This window comes from Haliaeetus albicilla, chromosome 3 (assembly GCF_947461875.1).
Source record: "Haliaeetus albicilla chromosome 3, bHalAlb1.1, whole genome shotgun sequence".
Taxonomy (NCBI): domain Eukaryota; kingdom Metazoa; phylum Chordata; class Aves; order Accipitriformes; family Accipitridae; genus Haliaeetus; species Haliaeetus albicilla.
This window is the reverse complement of record NC_091485.1, coordinates 68,273,226-68,293,765: the sequence shown is the minus strand read 5'-3', so window position 1 is coordinate 68,293,765 and position 20,540 is coordinate 68,273,226. Positions and strand designations below refer to the sequence as shown.

Below are 20,540 nucleotides of genomic sequence, written 5' to 3'. Positions count from 1 at the left end.
TGCTGACTGCAAAGGAATATTTTGATCTGTTTTGATCTATGGGGAGGATATCAAATCTTGGTCACTCCTATTCTTGTATAGCTGCATATACTGCCTATATTTCTGTCCTATATTGAAAAAAACAATCTGCAAGATTAATGTTTTGGATACTTTGCATCATCCACTGACCCTTTTCCTGCTGGTCTGATCCCTACAGATCCTTGCAATGCACTTTAATCTTCCTTGTCTTTTGGTAAGGAAGGCAGTTATTACAGGAGTTTTAAGGGGAAAACTTTCAGAGATCTGGATATGTATTTTGAAGGACTAAGCAAGTTTCTGGAGATAGAGTCAGAGGCCACATGCAATGACAATTATATTTTTCTAATATAGTATTAAACCACTTTTTATAAACAATAGCAATCATCTTCTGTCTCACCTAGTTTTTTGTTTCTTCATCTTTTAAGTTCTCTGTCTTAAACACATTCTTCTCTTGAGAACTTCTCTGTAGTGTTACTAAAACAAATCTTGTGACATTTAATACTTTACTCAAAGCCAATGCGTAGTATGTGACCACTTCTTGCCTTTGAGGAAATCACCTCATCATCTGAAATTATCTGAGTTTCACTACTAGATTTCATCCTTCTAGGAGCTTCCTTCTCATCCTGGAAGGTCTCTCCAGAAGCTCTTGAACCAAGACATTCAATCTTGAAATCCTGAAAAATAGGTGGACTACAGTCTCCCCTTTCATCTGAGATTCATCTATCATTGGTGACCTGTTAATCCCCCCCCGAGGAAAAGCTGATCTCCACAAGCCTCTTGTACATACAATTTTTTCAGGCCTAGGGCAAAATGTCTTCATTTTATTATCACTGAATAGATCTACTCATCCTAAAACTGCTTCAGTTTCTTCCTTCTTGTAGCTTACTTCACATTCTCCTTCAGTCTACAAAGATTACCACCATGCCAAGCATGCTTAATTGCTGTCTTTTTTTCCTCACACTGAAGACATCACAAGCTCACTCTCTCTAACATCTTCATGCCCATCAGTTTATATTGCCTAGCTGACTCTTTGTTATCAGTCGGCTAGATTTTTGGTGTATTTCTTTGCATTAAAATCCTTTTCAGTGATGTGCCATGATTCCAGCCTCTTCTTGACAGTCCTTCTGGAAATTAATTCCTCCTTCAAACTTTTATTTGTTTACTAATGAGACATGAGAATTTATTTTTCCTACTTGCCCCCCCTCTTCCACCACCCCCCAGCCATTCAGTTGAATTTTACTTCCTCAGCTTTATTTTTCATATCCTTTCAAAACTTGCTCATTAGCTGGCATCTTCTGTATATATTTTTTCCTATATATGGTAGCTAAGTGCTTGAAGAATCCAAATTTCACAGAAATGCCATGGAGTTAAGACATCTGTCTTATAAAGCACTACTGCTCTCAAACCTGGCCTCTGAAACAGAGACATGAAAGTGATGCAGAAAAGAGATCACAGGATTTTCCCTATCTTAGTAGAACACAAATCACTTGTTGTGACTCTTCACTCACCATCAGTTCAGCCTTTAGAGCACTTTGGTGGATCAATCAGATCAAGATTCCAACCAAAAAGCAAACACTATGGAAACCATTTTTTAAATAAGTTCTTAAGACTGAACATGAGACTGCCTTACATATTCTGTGGTGACTAATTTGCCACAGATGTCAACAAGTAACATCTCATATTTTTCTACAAAGAAAGTAATTGCTGATTTTTGCTCTGTACATTTGTCTTCACTTTGTATATCTTCCCTGCCATGCCATGAATTCCTCAGGAAATGACATTAGGGCAAAGTCTCAGTAATATTGGTACCATACACTTAGACTGTTCTAATTCTTCACTCAGATACATGCTTTTATCTTCTCACATCATTGACTTGAGTCCTGGCAATGCTGATATATCAGGACTAGTTGTGTGTCTCCATACTCACACAAGTCCTTCTTAGTTCTTAGTCCTACTTCCATACTTGCACACACATCCACCCATCATACATGCAATGACATGGCAAGTGTCTGAATTTACTAGGCTGCAAAAATTGCATTCACAAGTATTGTCATGTTGTCAACAAGAAAATTCAGAAGGCCTGAATAAACATCCCACGCAAAGGTTTAGTGCTTCCATATTTTGTGACAGGGTAGCCCATATTTCATTACCTCCTGGTCAAAGATATATTAATCAGAAACAAACAGTAGAGGTGAGGGCCCCAGTAATTCATATTAGAAAACCAACCAACTGATCAAAAAAAAAAAAACAAAAGCAACACAAAAACCTGCAACAGCTGTGATGTTCAGTGCTCAGGTCAGGTAGTGATTTTTTATGCTGTATTATTGCAGTATTCCTACTAGAGTCAGCACTCTTATGAAAGCTGCAATGTCATCATATGTGTCTTTAAATCTTGCCTTTATCATTTTAAAAGGAATGTCCTAAGAACTTTCATTGTGGTGGGTTACTGCAACAGGCAGAGCTCTGAGATAGAAACAGATCCTTCTTTCAAAGAGGTGCACCAGTGACACCAGAGATCGTAGGACATACAAATAATCCATCTGACCAAGATAACTCCTTAAACAGAGGATAAGTAGTTCTGTGAGCGTGAGACCCTTCACTTGCAAAGTCTGCACACAAGTCTCCATCTTTGTCCACTACGTCCTTGCATGGTGGACCCTCCCCACACTTGCCTCTCCTGCCAGCAAGTTTAGTGGCTTCAGCTGAGCATACTACACCGATATTTCTCTGCATACCTGTGAAATCTCTTTCTTCTGGTCACCACTGCTTTTGTCCTTCAGGTCTGCTCCCATCTGTGGCTCCCAGAAGCCTGCCAGCTGTGGTGGCTTCTTCTCTACCCCCACTCAACCTGCTTGACCTGGTGTCCTGCACAGAACTGGCTCTTGACCATGCATGCACAATTCACCTTTCCCCAGAGCTGTCCCACACTGCAACATCCAGGAATGGGTTAACAGGCAGGCTTTCTTCCCATGGCTTAGCCCCACATTTTTTTTAACAAATGTGCAATTAACAAATACTAAGCAGCAAAGTGAACAAGCAAATCAAATATTGATACCCTCTATGACCTACAAAGTTTTCAGAGCATATATAAGCTGATATACTCACTAGCAAATTCCTTTTGTGATGCTCTTTTCAGTGGTATTAGTAATTGCTTTTAAGACTGTTACAGTTATCAGGCTGTCAGAAGGGTTACTGATGCTAGTAAGACAGCAGGTAGATGCAATGTCACTGAAGGACAAATGTCTTTGGTCAGTAAATCTGTAAGAAGACAGTGCAAGGAATCATCAGAGGAACAAAGGATGTCACTTCACTGCAATTCGTATAGGTCACCTCAATTTCTAGTACAGCGAGAGATGACTGAAAGTGAATGGTGGAGAGAACTCCATAGCCTGCCCTACCATGCACCTAGTAATTGCTTGGCAATGCCTTTCCAGTGTTTTGGTGATGTTTTGTTTGGTTCACAGCACATCTGACTTTCTTTTACTCCTGGCTATGCACATGAGTTATTGATTTAACAGCCTGCCACAGACCCAGTAGTTAAAGAAAGCACTGAAGAGGGAAGGCCAAGCATCCTTATAATTAGACTATATAACTGCCTAAGTAGTGGTGTTTCTCTTAATAATAAATCTAATGCTTCAGACATGCTCTGGGAGTTGATGCACTGTGATGCATTACATGGAGAAGATAGCAAGACCCTCTGGTAACATTTTCAACATTGATACAAAAAAATGCTCATAAAAAGCAGTTAATTATCTGTGGAGCTTAACTGTTGCTTACAAAGACATTGATGTGTTATGGTAGCCCCAGCAGTGTCCTTGTGTACAAAACATTTATTTACCCCATTATATACTTAAAGCATCATGAAAAAATTAAAAGTGTACAAAGGAGGAAAATGATTACTTTTGCTTATTTTGTAGCCAAAAGCTGGGTCTCTTGGATCGGGTTCGTGGTACCAATACTAAAGGAAAGCTATTTACCCCTCTGAATGTAGATGCCATTGAAGAAAGTCCTTCAAAAGAGCCTAAGAATATTGTCTTGAATAATAAGGAGCGTTTTCGCACTGCATTCCGAATGAAAGCGTACGCTTTTTGGCAAAGCTCAGAAGGTAGCCCATCTGTGTTGATTTCTTTCTATCCATTCCCTATTCTCCCCATTTCACTTTGTTCCTCTGCATCTTCTGTTGAAGGTTTGTGACTTTCTGGGCCAAGCATGGCTGGTGCCTGGTTTTACATGACACGTTTGGGGAAGCCCCAGGAAATGAATGCTGGAGTCCAGGCAACACAGTGCTTGAAATAAGACAATGGCCCTCCATAAAACCAGCAATTGATAAGAGATAAAGCCAGTGGTGGAATCAACCTATTTGTCCTGGAAAAAGCAGGCACACTGGGCAGTGAATCTATATTGCCAAAAAGGCATGTGCCATCATGGCTGGGTTTATCAGCAGGGATGCTCTGCTAAGGTAGCTCCCTCCTAGACTGCATCTGACCCTGCACTAGCCTGTGTCCGGGCATCTCAAATATCTCCTTATTGCAGTCTCTTAAAACCTTGTTTTATAGAATCAACAGCTCCCACTCTCCCTAAGACTGCTGCCCCTCAGCAGGTTTCCATTGGGTGTCCGTGCAACATCATAGGGCATTTTTCCTCTCAGCTTCCCTGAGCACACGTTTTCCTCTTCTTGCCTATAGCGTCTAAATGGTCTCTAAATAACAGTTTCTCCTTTGTTGCGCCAGCTGGCATCAGTGCATGCTGGGCATACTACCAGGGGTGTAGTCTGGGTGTCCACACTGGGAACTTGATTATTCTCTTCCCTGAAGGTACATGAGCTCCAAGCAGTGCAAGTGGGAGGAGAACTTGGCCTGTAGCTTCTACCCCTGCTTTAGCCTTATGTAATATAATTTTGGCAAATATTTTTCATTGTAAAAGCTTCTAAAAGTGGGAACTTCTAAATCCATTGGAAAGGAAAAAAAGTTCCCAATGTTTCAGAAATGCTGGAATCTGAGAGGAGATCCCTCAAATAATGTGTCTTAGAGCTGTCCCAGCAGAATTATGAGATCCCTTTCAGGAGCTGACCAGAGAAAGAGGAACCTGCAAGAGATGTTCCTTTGCTAAATTACACTTACTTTATGTAGTACTTTAGTCAGCCAGACCTCCCTCTAAGTATTGTGTGGTCAGATGTTCACACAGCTGTTTTTTGACCTGCTTTGCAGATGCAGGAACAGGGGAACCCATGGCAGAAGAGAGAGGCGACAGTAGCGACTTCCTTATGGAAGATATGATCCCCACATTCAAGACAGCCATCCGAGCTGTCAGGTAAATGTCTCTGATGCTCCTCAATGCTTTGCTTTGACTTTGAATGCTTATGCTTCAGGAAATCAGGTCACCGTGTTGCTACATGTTGATTCAGCGTTGCTGTTATTGCTTTTTTAAAATGCAATAGATTAGGTAATTCTAGATACATTGAAAAACACAAGATAGAGCCTATTTAAAGTCCTCTTTGAAAATACGCAGAAAGTAAAATGGTTTTCAGTAACATTGACCATGCCATTTTTGCAAGATACTCCATAAATATATTTATTATAAAATAATATTGTATACAGTTCCTCATTAAAATATGCTATAAATACAGTATCTTGCTCAATTTAGTGACTGTAGTATTCATGTAAAACTGGCATTTTTGCTTAACAATAAACTCTGAGCTGACTCAACTCTTCTTTATTCACAATTGCATGAGTGTGCAATATACTTTTCAGCTGTCATCTTTTAATAGAGGCTGAGGTCTCCATTTCAGCAGTCTTCAGCTTGACATGTGCCAACTCTATTTTCATATCACAGGAGATATTCCCTAGGGTTAGAAAACTGCTAGTAAGGCTTGATAATATGTTTAGCATATCAAGCACATAGAATTAATTCACTGATGCTCTGTTACTCCTCGACTCAGTATTTTTTACTCTCTTCCCTTGAAAAATGCCCCCATAGGAAAATACTGTGCTTTCATTGTGATTGCTTTTTATTCCAGAAGTTGTTAGTTTTGGGCCAGGGAGTTACTACCTTCCAGGTGAAATACTGAAAGTCTGGAGCACCCCAAAATTATCTTCTTAAAAAAGCTTCAAGGAAGATGGTTATAAGTATATAACCATATACTTATAAGTATATAACCATAATACGTATTCTCCTGGTTCTTTTCCAATTGGGTGCTGGATTACCAGTCATTAAAAATTCCAAGTTTTCTCAAGTCTGCTGAAATCCATGTCCCACAGGCTTTGCTCATGACTGCTTCCCTCCCACTGGAAGTTTCTTCATCCCTACTTCCTCCATAGTTTTTCCTTTCTTTCCCTGACACCTGCTTGCTTTCAAACACAGACTATACATCTGTCCTGTTTTCCAGCCCCATCTCCATGAGACATGCTATTATTACTTTTGCAAAACTTCCTTTCCCACATCCTGTCCAAATCTAATTGATTCATGCAATTTCCCTTTAAACTCAATCACGAGCCAAGCTTTTTCTTTTCTTTTCTTTTTTTTTCTTTTTTTTTTCTTGTGTAGCTTACCCAGACCCTGAATGCTAATGGGAAGTAATCCTTTCAGACAAGACCACTTAATGGGTTTTCAGGGTCATGATCAAGGAGATTTTAAATTGAAATTGCCAGCAGTGTGATTCCTATTTTTCATGTTTGTTTTTTTAAGTATAGTTTTTCTGTTATCATATATAGTTTGGCTAAAATGGGTGTAGGTATAATTTTGAAACCTTGAAAGATTTGTAAGCAACAGTGTTAAAGAGTCAAACCCCCCTACAATGTCGTAATAGAATTATCTTTCATTTAGCAAAGTTTATACAGATTTTTAAAAGGTTAAAAAACCCCCATCAACCTTGAATAAAAAACAGGTCAGAATCCTAACAGATGACAGCAATTCCCCAATTCAGACCAATAAGAACATGGACATTCTACTGAGAAAGCAAACCTCAGACCCCAAGCCTAAGACAGATCAAAGAAATAAAATGCTTTTCATTCTTTACATATGTTTCTTGTCTATTTGTTAACTCTGCCAAGATATAACAGCGTAAATTAATGTATAAACAGAAAAGAATGAAAAAAAAGAATGCCAAACAGTTTTTAAGTGCTCTGGCCAGTGGTGGTCCTTATTAATTCTGTTATTAATTGCTAGGACATTTTATAATAATAGTAATAATAATAATTATTATTGTTGTTATTATTATTATTACTACAACAACAATAATGTTATACTGCTCTTTTTTCAAGGACACTTCAGGCAGTTCTAACACTTTTTCTTTTTTCCACAACTTGAACTGCTGCTGAGTTCTTAAATTCCACATTTCTATCTAATTAACATTCCTATCCAAAACTTTCCCAGGTGCAAAATGAAAACCAAGCTGAAAATGATTCAGCGTTATATATACTATAAATTAGCTTTATAATAAGCTGAAGCATAAAAAAGCAGCTTCAGCTTCACAGCTTCAAAATCTCCTGTGACTTGTGCTGTTCAAAATCAAATTCCACATATGATTTTGTAGCTTTCAACCATTTCTAGTTACGATAGTGCTGAAAAAAGACATTTTGTGTGTAGAATTCGTTTTAGTCTATTAATTATGAAAAGCCAACTATTATATATTTACAAATGTGGTATGATATTAGAGATTCTCTGCTTATGTTTTATTTTCTTGTTTTGAAATAACATGCTCAATTTCCAAACATCCAAAGTATTTATCAATTATCAAGATAATATCAATTATCAAGATAATATCAAATATCAAGATAAACCTGCAAATTATCATTATGGAATTAATGTAAGAAGTTAATAATTTTTCTGTTTGTTTTGCAGAATACTACAGTTTCGTCTGTATAAAAAAAAATTCAAGGAGACTTTGAGGCCTTATGATGTAAAGGATGTGATAGAGCAATACTCAGCAGGGCATCTTGATATGCTTTCCAGAATAAAATATCTTCAGGCAAGGTAAGAATCCTCTGATAAATGAGGAAAACGTATAGCTGTGCTGGCAAAATAAAAGCATAGTTGGCCTATTTGCATAGTTGGCCTATTTGCATACAATGACACCCAGAAGCTATGTCTTTGCATAGCATAGCTGGTCAGTAAGAAAGCCTTTTCCCCGAAGAATAAAGGCAAGTGAGCAGCTAGCAGGGGTAACTGGAGCAGAAGAGACCACTAGCTCATATTTAGAACAAGGAAATCAGAGTAAAAAATCCTGTGAATTTTCTTGACCATTGCCTTATTTGATTAGGGTCAGATTTCTCCCCTTCTCCCCTTTTTACAGAAGATAAATGAAAGCAATAGTTGGCTCTACATGAAGTTTTCTTTGGGCTGGATTCTCTGCTGACCTGTGCCTTGTGAAACATCTCATACAAGTGCAAAAATACATCAGCACAGAAGGTTTCACATCCCCTTCACTCTGGTGTAAATTGACCTATATGAAAAAAACTGGAATTTCAGGCCTTTGTGACGGTTCTGGTGCAATCTGCCCCCCCAGTTGTTTCCTCACAGAAGCAGTTCATCGCGATGTGCTTTTGAGGCATGTCCACAAAAATTTGTGCTGCTTGCACCCTGAGCCATAGGCGCAAGTCAGAGCTTGTCTGGGTTTGAGTGCATGTGTGTGTGTATATGCGTGTAGCTGTATTAGTTCAGTCTCAGCACAGCACTCTCCACATTCCCTGAGCCCCCCCAGTCACTCTGAACAGCAAAATGCCATGCAGACATACCCTTGATTTCTCTCAAGAATGGGTTGAGTGAGTGCAACTCTTGCTGCACATTTGGACCTTACTTAGACTTACCTTGGCTTTTTAAGGCTGTTCTGGTCCTTCTGTTGAACTTCATAATTTCTTATTTCAAAGTGCTTTTCCATGTACTGGGCTATCTCATTTTCAACTGTATAACATGTCTGGTTCCTACCTCACTATTATTGCTCTAGAACAGCTGCTCTTTTTAATTATATACCACAAAACACCATTGTTACTCTCTAAAATGAGCTCTGCATCGCATGAGCTTACTTTTCAATGCAGTAATATCTTTTTGAACTCAGGAAGTTGAGGAGGGCTCATGATGTTAAAAATTTGCACCTATCCATGGAGGGGTCTACACACCTCATACTGGAGATCCTTCCTTTACCTCAGACTGAGGCGTTGTGTAATTTTGGACAGCAGAGCACCTCTCAGATACTTGCTTGAGTCCTAGCAGCTGTAAAGGTGCCTGACATGATTAGGCTCATCTCCTGCAGTGGTTATGGAAGAGCTTTGAGGAATGAAGACACTTCCCAGGTAAGTCAGGGCAAGAATCACAGCATGGCCTCAGCCCTGTGACACTCAGCTCAGCAATGCCATGCCCCAGTATAAAGAACCACCAGTAGCAGAAGAACCACAACATTTCAACAGCCATTTTGCACGTATACAAGGAAGAGGTTTTTAGAGGTCTTTGAAGAAAAAGCATAATCCTGGCAAGCCATGTAGGTTTCCTCTTATAGTTAACAGAGAGCTAGTCAACATAATTACTGCCCTTTATGGCACAATCAATCCCTGCCTAAACCAGGTACCTTCATTTGATCAGCTGAATCTCTCTTCACTGTGTTGACTAGATCTCCACTGATTGTAATCAGACAAAACTAGGGAGGTGAGTCCTACCGATTGTGTCTATGAATAGCGAGATACCATAGGAGTTTGATGCGACATTGACTGATGGCCCAGCAATGCTTCAGTGCCTAGCAAATATCTAGCTAGCTTTGTGAGGTTTGCCTTGAACTTTTTTAAGTTCCAATTTCAAAACTCCATGGGGCACCATGAAGCCATGCAATGTACCTGCATGGATTGTCTGATAATACAGAGAACTGGTCTGTGGACTAGTGCTGACTGATAGCTGGTCAGTTTGCTGTACGGGCTCAATGAACAGAGGCTTGCTTGCACCTGAGCAATTGGATATGCCAAATGAAAGAAAATATTGTTATAGTAAAAGAGCGTAATGAAATGTGCTGGAGCCTCCCAAACAAACCTTTGGGTTTTGTTCCAAATAAAAAGTCAAGTAGAATTCCTTGTGAAACTTCATTTATAGTTATATTTTTCAAACCAAAAGAATAATTAATAAAGACAAAAAAATTACTGATAATTAGGCACAATAACTGCTAGAAAGTCATTGGTTTATTAAGAGTATCAGGAATTGCCACCTTTCGCCAAATTCTGAATTTCACTACCCAGCACAAAACCTGATGGGTGTCTCCTGACATTTTTAGGAGGAGCTGTTACTGGAGGTTTTTTGACAATCATGCTATTTAGTTCCTTTGAAAGAAATGAAGTCATGTGTTTCAAATGTTGAAGTTGGAAACAGTGAGCTAGATAATTACTTAATTACCATGAAATTACTAGGTAATTACAATTCAATGTATTGACTATGGACCCAGAACAGAACAAACACATCATGTTCCTCAATATATTACCAAATCAAAATGTGCTTCCTTTTTCAATCTTTGCTACTGTTTGCTGCAGAGATGCACAGAATTTTCTATCATGTGTTAGCATTTGGAGATGGACTTATGCAGTTGCACTTTTCTTTTTTTCAGAGTAGATATGATTTTTACACCTGGACCTCCATCTACTCCCAAGCATAAGAAATCCCAAAAGGGAGGAGCTTTTTCTTACCCTTCACAACAGTCTCCCAGGTGAAATTTTTCTGCCTAATATTTTGCACAGACCAAAACAGAAATAAGAAGTTCATTCCTACCAATAAGCATAACCTTCATTCATCCAGCCAGTATGCTGTTATAGTAGTAATACTGAGAGGATATGTTGCTACAAGATATGTATGTGTAAATGTTGAGCCAGAAAGACACTAGCTTTCCTAAGAACAATGTAAGATGGAAATCTAAACTTAATGGCTTTTTAATTGTCTAGCTCAGCTTCTCCATGGTTTGCAAATGTGTGCTATATGAAATATGTATATTTGATTGCTGGTGTGCTGAATTTCTAACATTCAACTAGTAAACCCACTTAAAAACTCAATAAAAATCACCAATAGTATGAAGATAAACCAGTTATCTTCCTGAAGTGAAAAAAGTTTTGTTATAGCTCCCACCAAATGGCAAGCACAGAGTTTTAATGATGCTGCTTTTAAACCAATGATTGGTGAGAATTACTGAAAATAAATTGCAATACCAGGTTTCTGGGTGTGAAAGTTACAGCATGTTATTGTATTGCTGCATTCCTGGTAGCACAAATTCAATAATAAATGACATTTCTTCTGTTATTTACAACTATCAATCTGTCAATAAATACCCATGAAGAACCACACAATACCATCAACAATCTGTCCCCAAAGCTGTTATGGTTGCTCAGAACAAAAGTAATCTTACAGAAAATAAATTAACTTGGCTCTATCTGGTTTATCCCACCCAGTGAAAAATCTAAAAACATGTAAATGTGAAGACAGAAACCTACATATATGGAAGAGGCAATGATCATTTGGGAAACAAAGCAGATGATTGCAAAATTTGAATGAGCCCATATCATCAGTAACCCAATGTGCAAAATCTGACATGTTTTAATTATAGATTCTGCTTTAGTAAGATACATTCACAGCTATATTTTGAATTTTGTCACAGAGAGAAGAACTGGACCTACTAAAACAAAAGTTTTAGAGTATATTTGTTCTAAGTCATAGTAAAGAACAAGTGCTCAGAAATTGTTTTTCTAGACCTTGACATAGGTTATGGAAAGATGTAGATTCCTTTGAGGTTGGTTTGGAAACCTTTTGATAAAGATTTAACTTGATAATGGCCATCCTAGATCCCATGAAGTTATGAATCAAAGTTCTTCAGTTAAGCAGAGATCATCTTCATACCTCCTGAAGTTAGTCCATCTGAAATTACATAGAAGAAAATTTATTCTGGAATCTACTTTAAATCTCCAGGCCAGACTGTCTCTTTTCAGCATTTCCAGTTTCTGCCACTTACTATTCGGTTTCATTAAACTGAGAAAAAAAAAACCCACTCAACCTTGAAACTGGGATTCAGTCTTCAAAGACTCTAATTATAAACAATTAGATTTAAAAACACATGGCCATCTGTAGACCCATTATCTAGGCAATCACAACATTTTTCACAAACCTGAAATTATTCCACTAAGTCTGAGATTAATTTTACCTTCATTTTGAACTATATGTTTGCTTTTGGTTTTTGGGGTTTTTTTTCCTTAATCTATATCTTAATTTTTAACTGAAATAATTTTAAATTAAAAATCAGGAACACATTTTTTAGAAATGCATTGGAATCACATAGAACAGACTTTTGCTTCTGTTTGTATGATAAATAACTAAATTCAATCTTTTCTTAAATGGAGGTCCAAGGAGCAATATGAATATGCCACCAAGATGGAAATTCTGTTTTCTGATATAAATTACTTACTGTGATGCAAAGAAAAATTGAACACTAATAGAGTTATTAATTCTTTATAGAAATGATCCATATGTAGCCAAAGCATCTACAGCAGATACTGAAGACCAAAGTATGATGGGCAAATTTGTTAAAGTTGAACGACAGGTATGTAATTTCATGACAATGATGGAGGCTGAGGTGCTTGTACAGAAATGATAGAGCCGACAAGTTCTGTATGAGTCTTTGGCTGACTTGGGCAGATTTGTACTGTTGGTGATCAAGACTCATAAAGATCTTGTACTAATGATCACAAAACTATGTTGTCAGTTTTTCATGAAAGAATTTAATTAACTGGGAAGTGTGCATTTTGAAACCTGTTGAATGAATATCATTATATATGGCAGCAAGACCCTAACTATGATGTTTAGATGGGACCTTTTCATTCCCTTAAACTCCATATGCATAGAATCACAGAATGGCTTGGGTTGGAAGGTCCCTTCCAACCCCTCTGCCATGGGCAGGGACACCTTCCACCAGACCAGGCTGCTCAAAGCCCCATCCAACCTGGCCTTGAACACTTCCAGGGAAGGGGCATCCACAACCTCTCTGGGCAACCTTTTCAGTGCCTCACCACCCTCATAGTGAAGAACTTCTTCCTTACATCTAGTCTAAATCTACCCTCTTTCAGTTTAAAGCCATTACCCCTTGTCCTATCACTACATGCCCTTGTAAAAAGTCCCTCCCCAGCTTTCTTGTAGGCCCCCTTTAGGTACTGGAAGGCTGCTAGAAGGTCTCCCTGGAGCATTCTCTTCTCCAGGCTGAACAACCCCAACTCTCTCAGCCTGTCTTCATAGGAGAGGTGCTCCAGCCCTCTGATCATCTTCGTGGCCCTCCTCTGGACTGGCTCCAAAGGTCCATGTCTTTGGTCCATGTTATCACGTCTGGTGTTTTGTCATGAGCATGGCTTTCTTTTGCAGGGTCTGGCACTCAAAAGGATTGCCTCCACAGGTATTTTTGTGCCCTCTTTGTGCATCCTAACCTATTGTTTAGCAAGTCAAGACACTCTCATTTTTCAATACATAACTAAGCAAGATGCAGGCAAGTAGCATTAATCCACATCAATTCCTTTCATGGAATGTAAATGTTCAGGCACAAAGTACTATCAAAAGAGAAAGGAAATTAGTCCTGATATTTAACCCTGATGTTGTGGGACTATTAAGAGTTAGAGAATAGGTCTGTGTGCAAAGGTAATTCCATCTGTTGTATTTTGGTAATAGCTATTTACCATATGGTGTCAAGACTTCGGTCATAACATCGTAGACTGCTGTTGAATGCTGGACTGCCAAATATCCAGCAACACTAAGAGGTTTTTTTGGCACAGTTCATAGGGATGGGTCTTCTTAATATGAGGCAGTTAGAGGATAAACTGGCATCCACTGCAGTCCAGCTTCCAAGGGAAAGTCATGGTTATCCTATAATTACCTTCAAGACTAATAAACATGGCAGCACACCATTGCTGGGGGCAGTGCACGTATGGAAGCATTAACTCTTTTGTTGAATAACTGACTTGAGACAATATCATAACATTGGTATTTTTCAGGTTAATGACATGGGGAAGAAACTGGATTTTCTTGTTGACATGCATATGCATCATATGGAACAGCTTCAAATACAAGTCGCTGAGATAAGTCCATTGAAAGAAACTGCTTCTCCTGCAAAGGAGAAGAGAGAAGAAAACAAATATTCTGAATTAAAAACAATAATATATAAATACACTGAGCAGTGTGCTCATGAAACTCCTTACAACCTCCAGCAGGTTCCAGTCAACAAAGTCAGTCCTTGGTCAGCGCATGGTCATACGACTCATTCACAACCTTTATCAATAGGTGGGCAAAACTCTGGCAAACTGCAAGCCACACCTTCCTCAGCTTCATATGCAGAAAGGCCAACAGTTCTGCCTATATTTACATTAATGGACTCCCAAGTTAGCTACCACTCTCAAGGAGACCTACAAAGCCCTTACTCAGATAAGGTGTCTCCAAGGCAGAGAAGGAGCTTAACAAGAGACAGCGATACTCCATTGTCCCTTCTCTCCGTCAACCATGAGGAACTTGAGCGCTCCCCAAGTGGCTTCAGCATCTCCCAAGACAGAGACGACTTCCCGTTTGGCCCCAACGGGGGATCAGCGTGGATGAGAGAGAAACGCTACCTAGCAGAGGGGGAAACGGACACAGACACTGACCCTTTTACACCAAGTGGCTCCATGCCTTTGTCTTCTACAGGAGATGGGATTTCAGATTCAATATGGACCCCTTCAAATAAGCCAGTTTAAAAGTGCGTGTGGGGGCAGTCACTGGTTGGCTTCTCCATGTAATGTAAGCATACTTTGTATATCTCACTTACTCTACACCCAAAGCTTACTAGTTCAAAACACCAATGGCTGCATAAGATGCATGTGATATTAGTGGTAGTCATTCTGCACCATTTCATACAATTTACTAATGCAGTTTTTTTCATGCTACCAAAACTAAGGAGCTTAGTTTTGAGCATGGTTTGCATGACTTTACCCTATATAAATGGTACAGCTGATTTCTTCTATGATACCTATCTATCTGATACTCTTCAATACAACAATGGTGAATTGATAACAGGCAAGATATGGTGGTCCTTGCTACATTTTGTAAACAGAGCAGCAAAGTAAAAATATTGTCAGGAGCAATATCCCTTTGTGGAAACATAACATCTGAATCCAGTTTCCAATATAAGTAAATCGATCTCTAACCAACCTAGCCAAGAATATCTAATATTCAAAGCAGGGAAAAAGCTGAGTCAAAGTAAATGACCTTACTGAAATGATTTTGTGAACTAAATGTTTCTCATGTGATCCCTTATACAACTGCAAGTGAAATATAATGTCAAAACGAAATTAACGGTAGAATTTAAAATTATCAAAGCCACCTCCTGGGACTGATCATGGGTATTTATTTATTGTAAAATGTAAATATAAATCCCTCAAACGACTTTGAAAGTCTTCACTAGTGTCTATAAAATTGCTCAAAGCATGACTACGATGCTATTTTGTAGAAAATCTTTTGCTAAGCCTGTTTGCTACTTACAGGGCCAAATTTTCTTTCTGTTTCAAAAATAAGGTTGTTCAGTGTAGAGAAATCTAGGTTTATACACTCCACTCTTTTATTGACTTATGTGCTGCTAAGTAAGCTGCATAATGTAACTGTGCCTCAGTTTCCCAGTCTGTTAATTGGGAGTTATACTTCCGTACATAAAGACAGCTTGTAAGGCTCAATTCACTAGTATTTGCAAAGCGCTTTGAGCTCCTTGGATGTGCAGAGTATCGCTATTCTGTTCCCTGGGAGTTCCACAACGAGGGATGCTGCCAGGATCTGTTTCTCTCTGTTTACTGTTTCTCTTGGAAATAGACTGCTCCAAATCCATGAATATGTGCCATATTCAAGACCAATGTACGAATAAATACCATTTTTGTCACCTGTCCCTGAGCAACAGAGGGATAAGTATGCACTCTAGGCCTCAGCCAAATATTTTTTCATGGGAATTGGAAATTATGTTGAAGGAGAGCAGGAAAATGATCCAAGCCACTGGGAACAGGGAAGAAATGAATCAAAGATCTCACCACTACAGTGGGAATGTAGTATCTATACAGCTAGTGAAAATAGCCTGTCCAAATATACTATGCAGGATTGAGCTGGTGTCAGTCCAGGTGTCCATAAAATAGTGTCCATTGATGTCAAGTTCGATGGCTATATACTCTTTACAGCTGGTGGAAAACTAATCAGTGCAGTTGGTGAGCAGAGGGTACAAGAACACGCTAGCTTTAGGATGAGATTAATCTGATCTTTAACTCAATTATCTACAATGACCAAACTTCTACCAACTTCAAATGGAACAGAGGGTGTCTGGCTTAGATGTCAGATGATCAGTCACCCGCAGCCAGTGGGAAGGCTTTCACCCCTACCCTCTGATCCAAGGTGCAGACTCTTTGCCATGGCTCTTGCCCACCTCCTGTTGAGAATGACCCCCATCACTCCACACAGTGACTTTACAACCATGGCTAGAACACTGACCAACACAGACACAAGGGTTTGGCCCATGTAAGATGTTAGAAAGTGGACTTTCTGTAGTCACCGCTTGTATTATACTGCAGCTGCACCACTGAGCATCCTTGGCACATCCAATCAGAGCACGAGAAAGAGGTACACTTTACTGGGTTTCCTGGTACTTACTGGGTATTGCACAGGTCTGGATAGAGTGCGCTTCAATGGAAGATACCTTGCTGGGTTTTGCCCTCTGTAGTAAACTTCATGTTTGGTCCCTCAGTATCTTTGCTATCTTGTAACAGTCATTCCATCCAGGGAGTTTCTATTATCTTCCAGATGTAGGCATTGCCTTCATCTTCATTGTTTATTCTCTATTTAAAGAGACATCTAAATGATTAAGATCTTCTTACTTCATCTGCTTCTTCAGTTAAATCATGATACAGCCTTCTGAAAAAGATCTTCAGGGAGAACAAATTGCTGTGGTTACTTGAGTAAATAATGCAGAGCAGTTACAACCTTTGAAGACTGGGCTGAGTCCATGGAGCTGTTCTGAGCCCAGTAACTATGATGACATGAGGCACAATTTTGGTAATTACTTAATTGACAAAATAGCCATTGACCTGAAAGATAATCTGTGTTAGGTGCAGTTTCATGTCTAAACTTGAAGAGAATAAAACTAGCCAACAAAAGTGTAATTCATTATAATTTGGCATATTGAGAAGAATTCTTTTGCCATCAGTGATTCTTGGAAATACATGTATGGCACCTGATGCCGGCTTTCTGATATACTAATACATGTCTGTGGCAACTCGTAAGATTTAACCCTCAAATAACAAATGAATGAAAAAAATGAAAACTGATTTTAACATTGCTAGACTTCTTCTGTAATTGGTGTAAGTGTATGCTAGATGAGCCTGCTTCACTTTTCTTCTATGTATGTCAAGTGCCTGGCATTACTACTGATTTCATTTGAGCTTGGCCCTTCTTAAAATGCTTTCTAGATCTGAGCAATCAAAAATCAAGGCAGCCAAAAACTAAGTGCAATCTGAGAAATTTGTGAATGTCTGACAGTAGCTACGCCATGCAGTTCCCTGCCCTTAAATTCTTCAGTTCAATTTTCTAATCTCTCCCATGCCAGGCCATATAAAGGGAATCTTTCCTCAGGATTAAACCTGGCTGAAAATCCTTAAATCACCTCATTATAAAGGTATGTTCATTGCAAAAGAAAATCCAAGCAAGGGCAGAGACTTGGATGAGTCTTCCCCGGCACACAGGGTGCAGCACCAGAGAAAGCGCGATTTGGGCTGCCCTGCACTGTGTACACTTAGCAGCTGAACTGCCTTCAAGTTAGCATTTTCTATGGGCTGTAAGCACCAATTTGCTATATACAGCTTAAAAGCACCAGGTCGGGTATTTGTAGCCACATCATGAAATGTTTAATGACGTGCTAACTAGCCAGATAAGGTCTGTCTCTTCTTAAAAGGCACTGGTGGTAAGCTCAGCAAGACCCTCTGCAGTGGACATCTCTGGATCCTCTGGAAGACACCCAAGAATAGGGTCAAGGAAGGTCTGATTAGCTTATTTTAATATATTTTTTTTCTAACACATTTCTTTGCACTGGAACCAATCACTGCTCAATTCGGAAGGGTGATGATGTGCTTAGCAGCTCTCTGCCTCCTACATCATCTAGATTAAAAATAGGGTGTGCATCAGGTCTGCTGTCTGTGCTGACAACAAGTAGCTGTCAAGATGTCATCAGCCAGGTGAGATCTGGAGACCAGCTATGATCTGGGGTGCGCACACAAACTTCATCAGACTCCAGTTCAGGTTGAGTCCAGGCAGTGCACCAACCTTGGAACTGCAGAGTATATGCCTGCCATAGACACTGGACAAAACAAAAAGAAGTATCTGTGATTATTGACCACGGCAACATTTAAAAGGTCAGGACCTCTTTTGTGGAATAGGTTCAGCGCATACAAGGAATCATTATTCACAATATCTTTTGAGAGGGACATCTGAGTCAATAGTACTCTTCATACTAGGAATGGATCAGATTTATCCCTTCTTCCATTTCTGTGTGACATTTCAGTTTAACAGCTGTCCATTTTGTTTGGGTCCAATCTTGCTAGCATCTAGACTGACGCTGACACTTCCTTTACATATAGTTAACATTAAAGAGAATTAACTATTGGAATCTACTCTTTGCGGACTCTTAACTCCTATGAGTGACCAAGGATTCATTTCAGGCCTTGAGATGTTTTCCATAATCAGAAAGTGTGGCGCTTTCCTCTGCTCTCCTTGAAGGCAGTAAGAAAACTTCTCAAACTGATGCGGTGGGAGCAGGACTGAGTCCTAATCTGCCTTTATTTATGAATTTCCTTGTGAAAGACAGCACTACTCTGGAGACATTTTCCTTGGCTACATTTTTATGTTGATTTTTCAGTCACTAATGAATGACACACATCCGGAAATTTTTGAAAAGGTGAATCTGTGTTTACATTGTGTGCCTCTCTTTGCAGCATTATTATCAACCAAGCTTCCTCACTTTAGATTCAAACTGAGAAAATTTCATTAAGGCAGAAGTGAATGTTTAGTGGAAGTACGCTGGTATAGAAAATGTTGTTTTTGCTCCATTTAAGGAGTTGGTCCCTTAAAAAAAAAAAAAAAAATCTAGTCAGGTAAAGGCTCTTGCCCTTGCCTTGGCTTTTCCCTGCACTGAATTAATCAGTCTGGCTCCTATCAAAATAAAAAGGAATTCAGCACGTGGAGAGATTGACTGAAAAGTCCCTAGACTGCCTTTGGCTATATTTGCTCTGTTTTCGTCTGTAACTTTGCTGCATCGTTGCGGTTCAGAGTGGAAATAGTTTCAAATTTTTCTGTTTCAAATTGCGGCCAAGCAGTGCTGCAAACTAACTCCCACCTGAACCTGTGCGTAGCGGGGCTGCTGAGTTGTGGCCTTCAGGCGAGCACCGTGGTCCAATCAGTTTGCAAGATCACAGCCTAAAGCAATCAGAAAATACAGATTAAGGAGCAAATTCAGCCCTGCTGGGAGCCCAGTCGTCGCAGGGCTGTCACACCTGCTTATGTCAGAACTGAATTTGTCCTGCTTAGTGCAGAGCATGTGAAAAAGAGCTGGATCTTGTTTCCTTGCGCCTTGCAGCCCCCACCGCTAAGATTTAGGTGCCTAAGAGCTGCAAACCTAAATTTTCTACAGCACCTCATGAATTTGGTGTAAAACCCTCCTTTTCCAGGAGCCCAGCTGAATGTGGGTGTTCACTTTTGAAGACCATTTTCAGAGGTGCAGAGGAAAAAGGGGCCATTTTCAAGTGTTTTTAGCTGGGCACTGTGGGAATGAAGATCCTGGGTATCGCTATTGCTTCTGATTATTTAGGCTGTAAGATTTGATCCTTCCCAATTCAGCTTTTAATAGCTTCCCTCTGAAGTTAAGTGAAGCAAAATACTGGAAGTGGGATCCTATTTCCATCCTCAAGAATATGCTGAGACTGAAGGTTACATAGCCAACTGCATTTTGTTTTCTAGTTATGGCATCTTATTATTACTAGTATTTGTGCCTTGCTCACCGAAATTTTCTCCATGCTACAAAGATGCTTTTCAGATTCTGGCTGACAAGGGAACACAACTTTTATACAAGTGGCCTTTAGTGCTCTTTATAATATTATTTATTGTAATTTTTAAACTGTATGTGTAATTTATATTCTGGCACTGTCCAATATTTGAACAACTTTAATATGTTTATTTCAATATATTATGCAAACAATACTTCTTAACTGATTTTTTATGTTCTGTCTTTAAAAACTGCACCACTTATTAATAAATAGAAATTTCAATTATGATGTGGAGGAATTTATTTTCATTTAAATCGTGATATCTTCACACATATTCAAAGAAGGCACTGTCAAATGTACCCCCAGCAAAGACATTGGCAAAGATCCTTTTGACTTCATCTATGCAGGATTGAACTCGTAGCTACAAGTAAGCTTTATCTGGCTTCCATAGCTAGTCCTGTTGTAATATAACACACAGTAGATCCCATTATTTGTGAA

The 20,540-nt window shown here is 39.2% G+C and overlaps 1 protein-coding gene across 3 annotated transcripts in view; it reads left to right on the top strand.

Annotated features, from left to right (window-relative positions):
* The window catches only part of KCNQ3 (potassium voltage-gated channel subfamily Q member 3), a 209,057-nt gene extending 188,727 nt beyond the window's left edge, over positions 1-20,330 (top strand). For 2 of the 3 annotated variants that reach the window (XM_069780083.1, XM_069780082.1), the window contains 6 exons: positions 3,936-4,123; positions 5,226-5,328; positions 7,858-7,989; positions 10,595-10,693; positions 12,484-12,568; positions 14,004-20,330. In XM_069780083.1, the coding sequence (XP_069636184.1) occupies positions 3,936-4,123; positions 5,226-5,328; positions 7,858-7,989; positions 10,595-10,693; positions 12,484-12,568; positions 14,004-14,735 (1,339 nt within the window). In that variant the 3' untranslated portion in view covers positions 14,736-20,330. The remainder of the gene's footprint in view (positions 1-3,935; positions 4,124-5,225; positions 5,329-7,857; positions 7,990-10,594; positions 10,694-12,483; positions 12,569-14,003) is intronic. The other variant, XR_011324143.1, reaches the window with a different exon arrangement.
* The last annotated feature ends 210 nt before the right edge of the window (positions 20,331-20,540 follow it).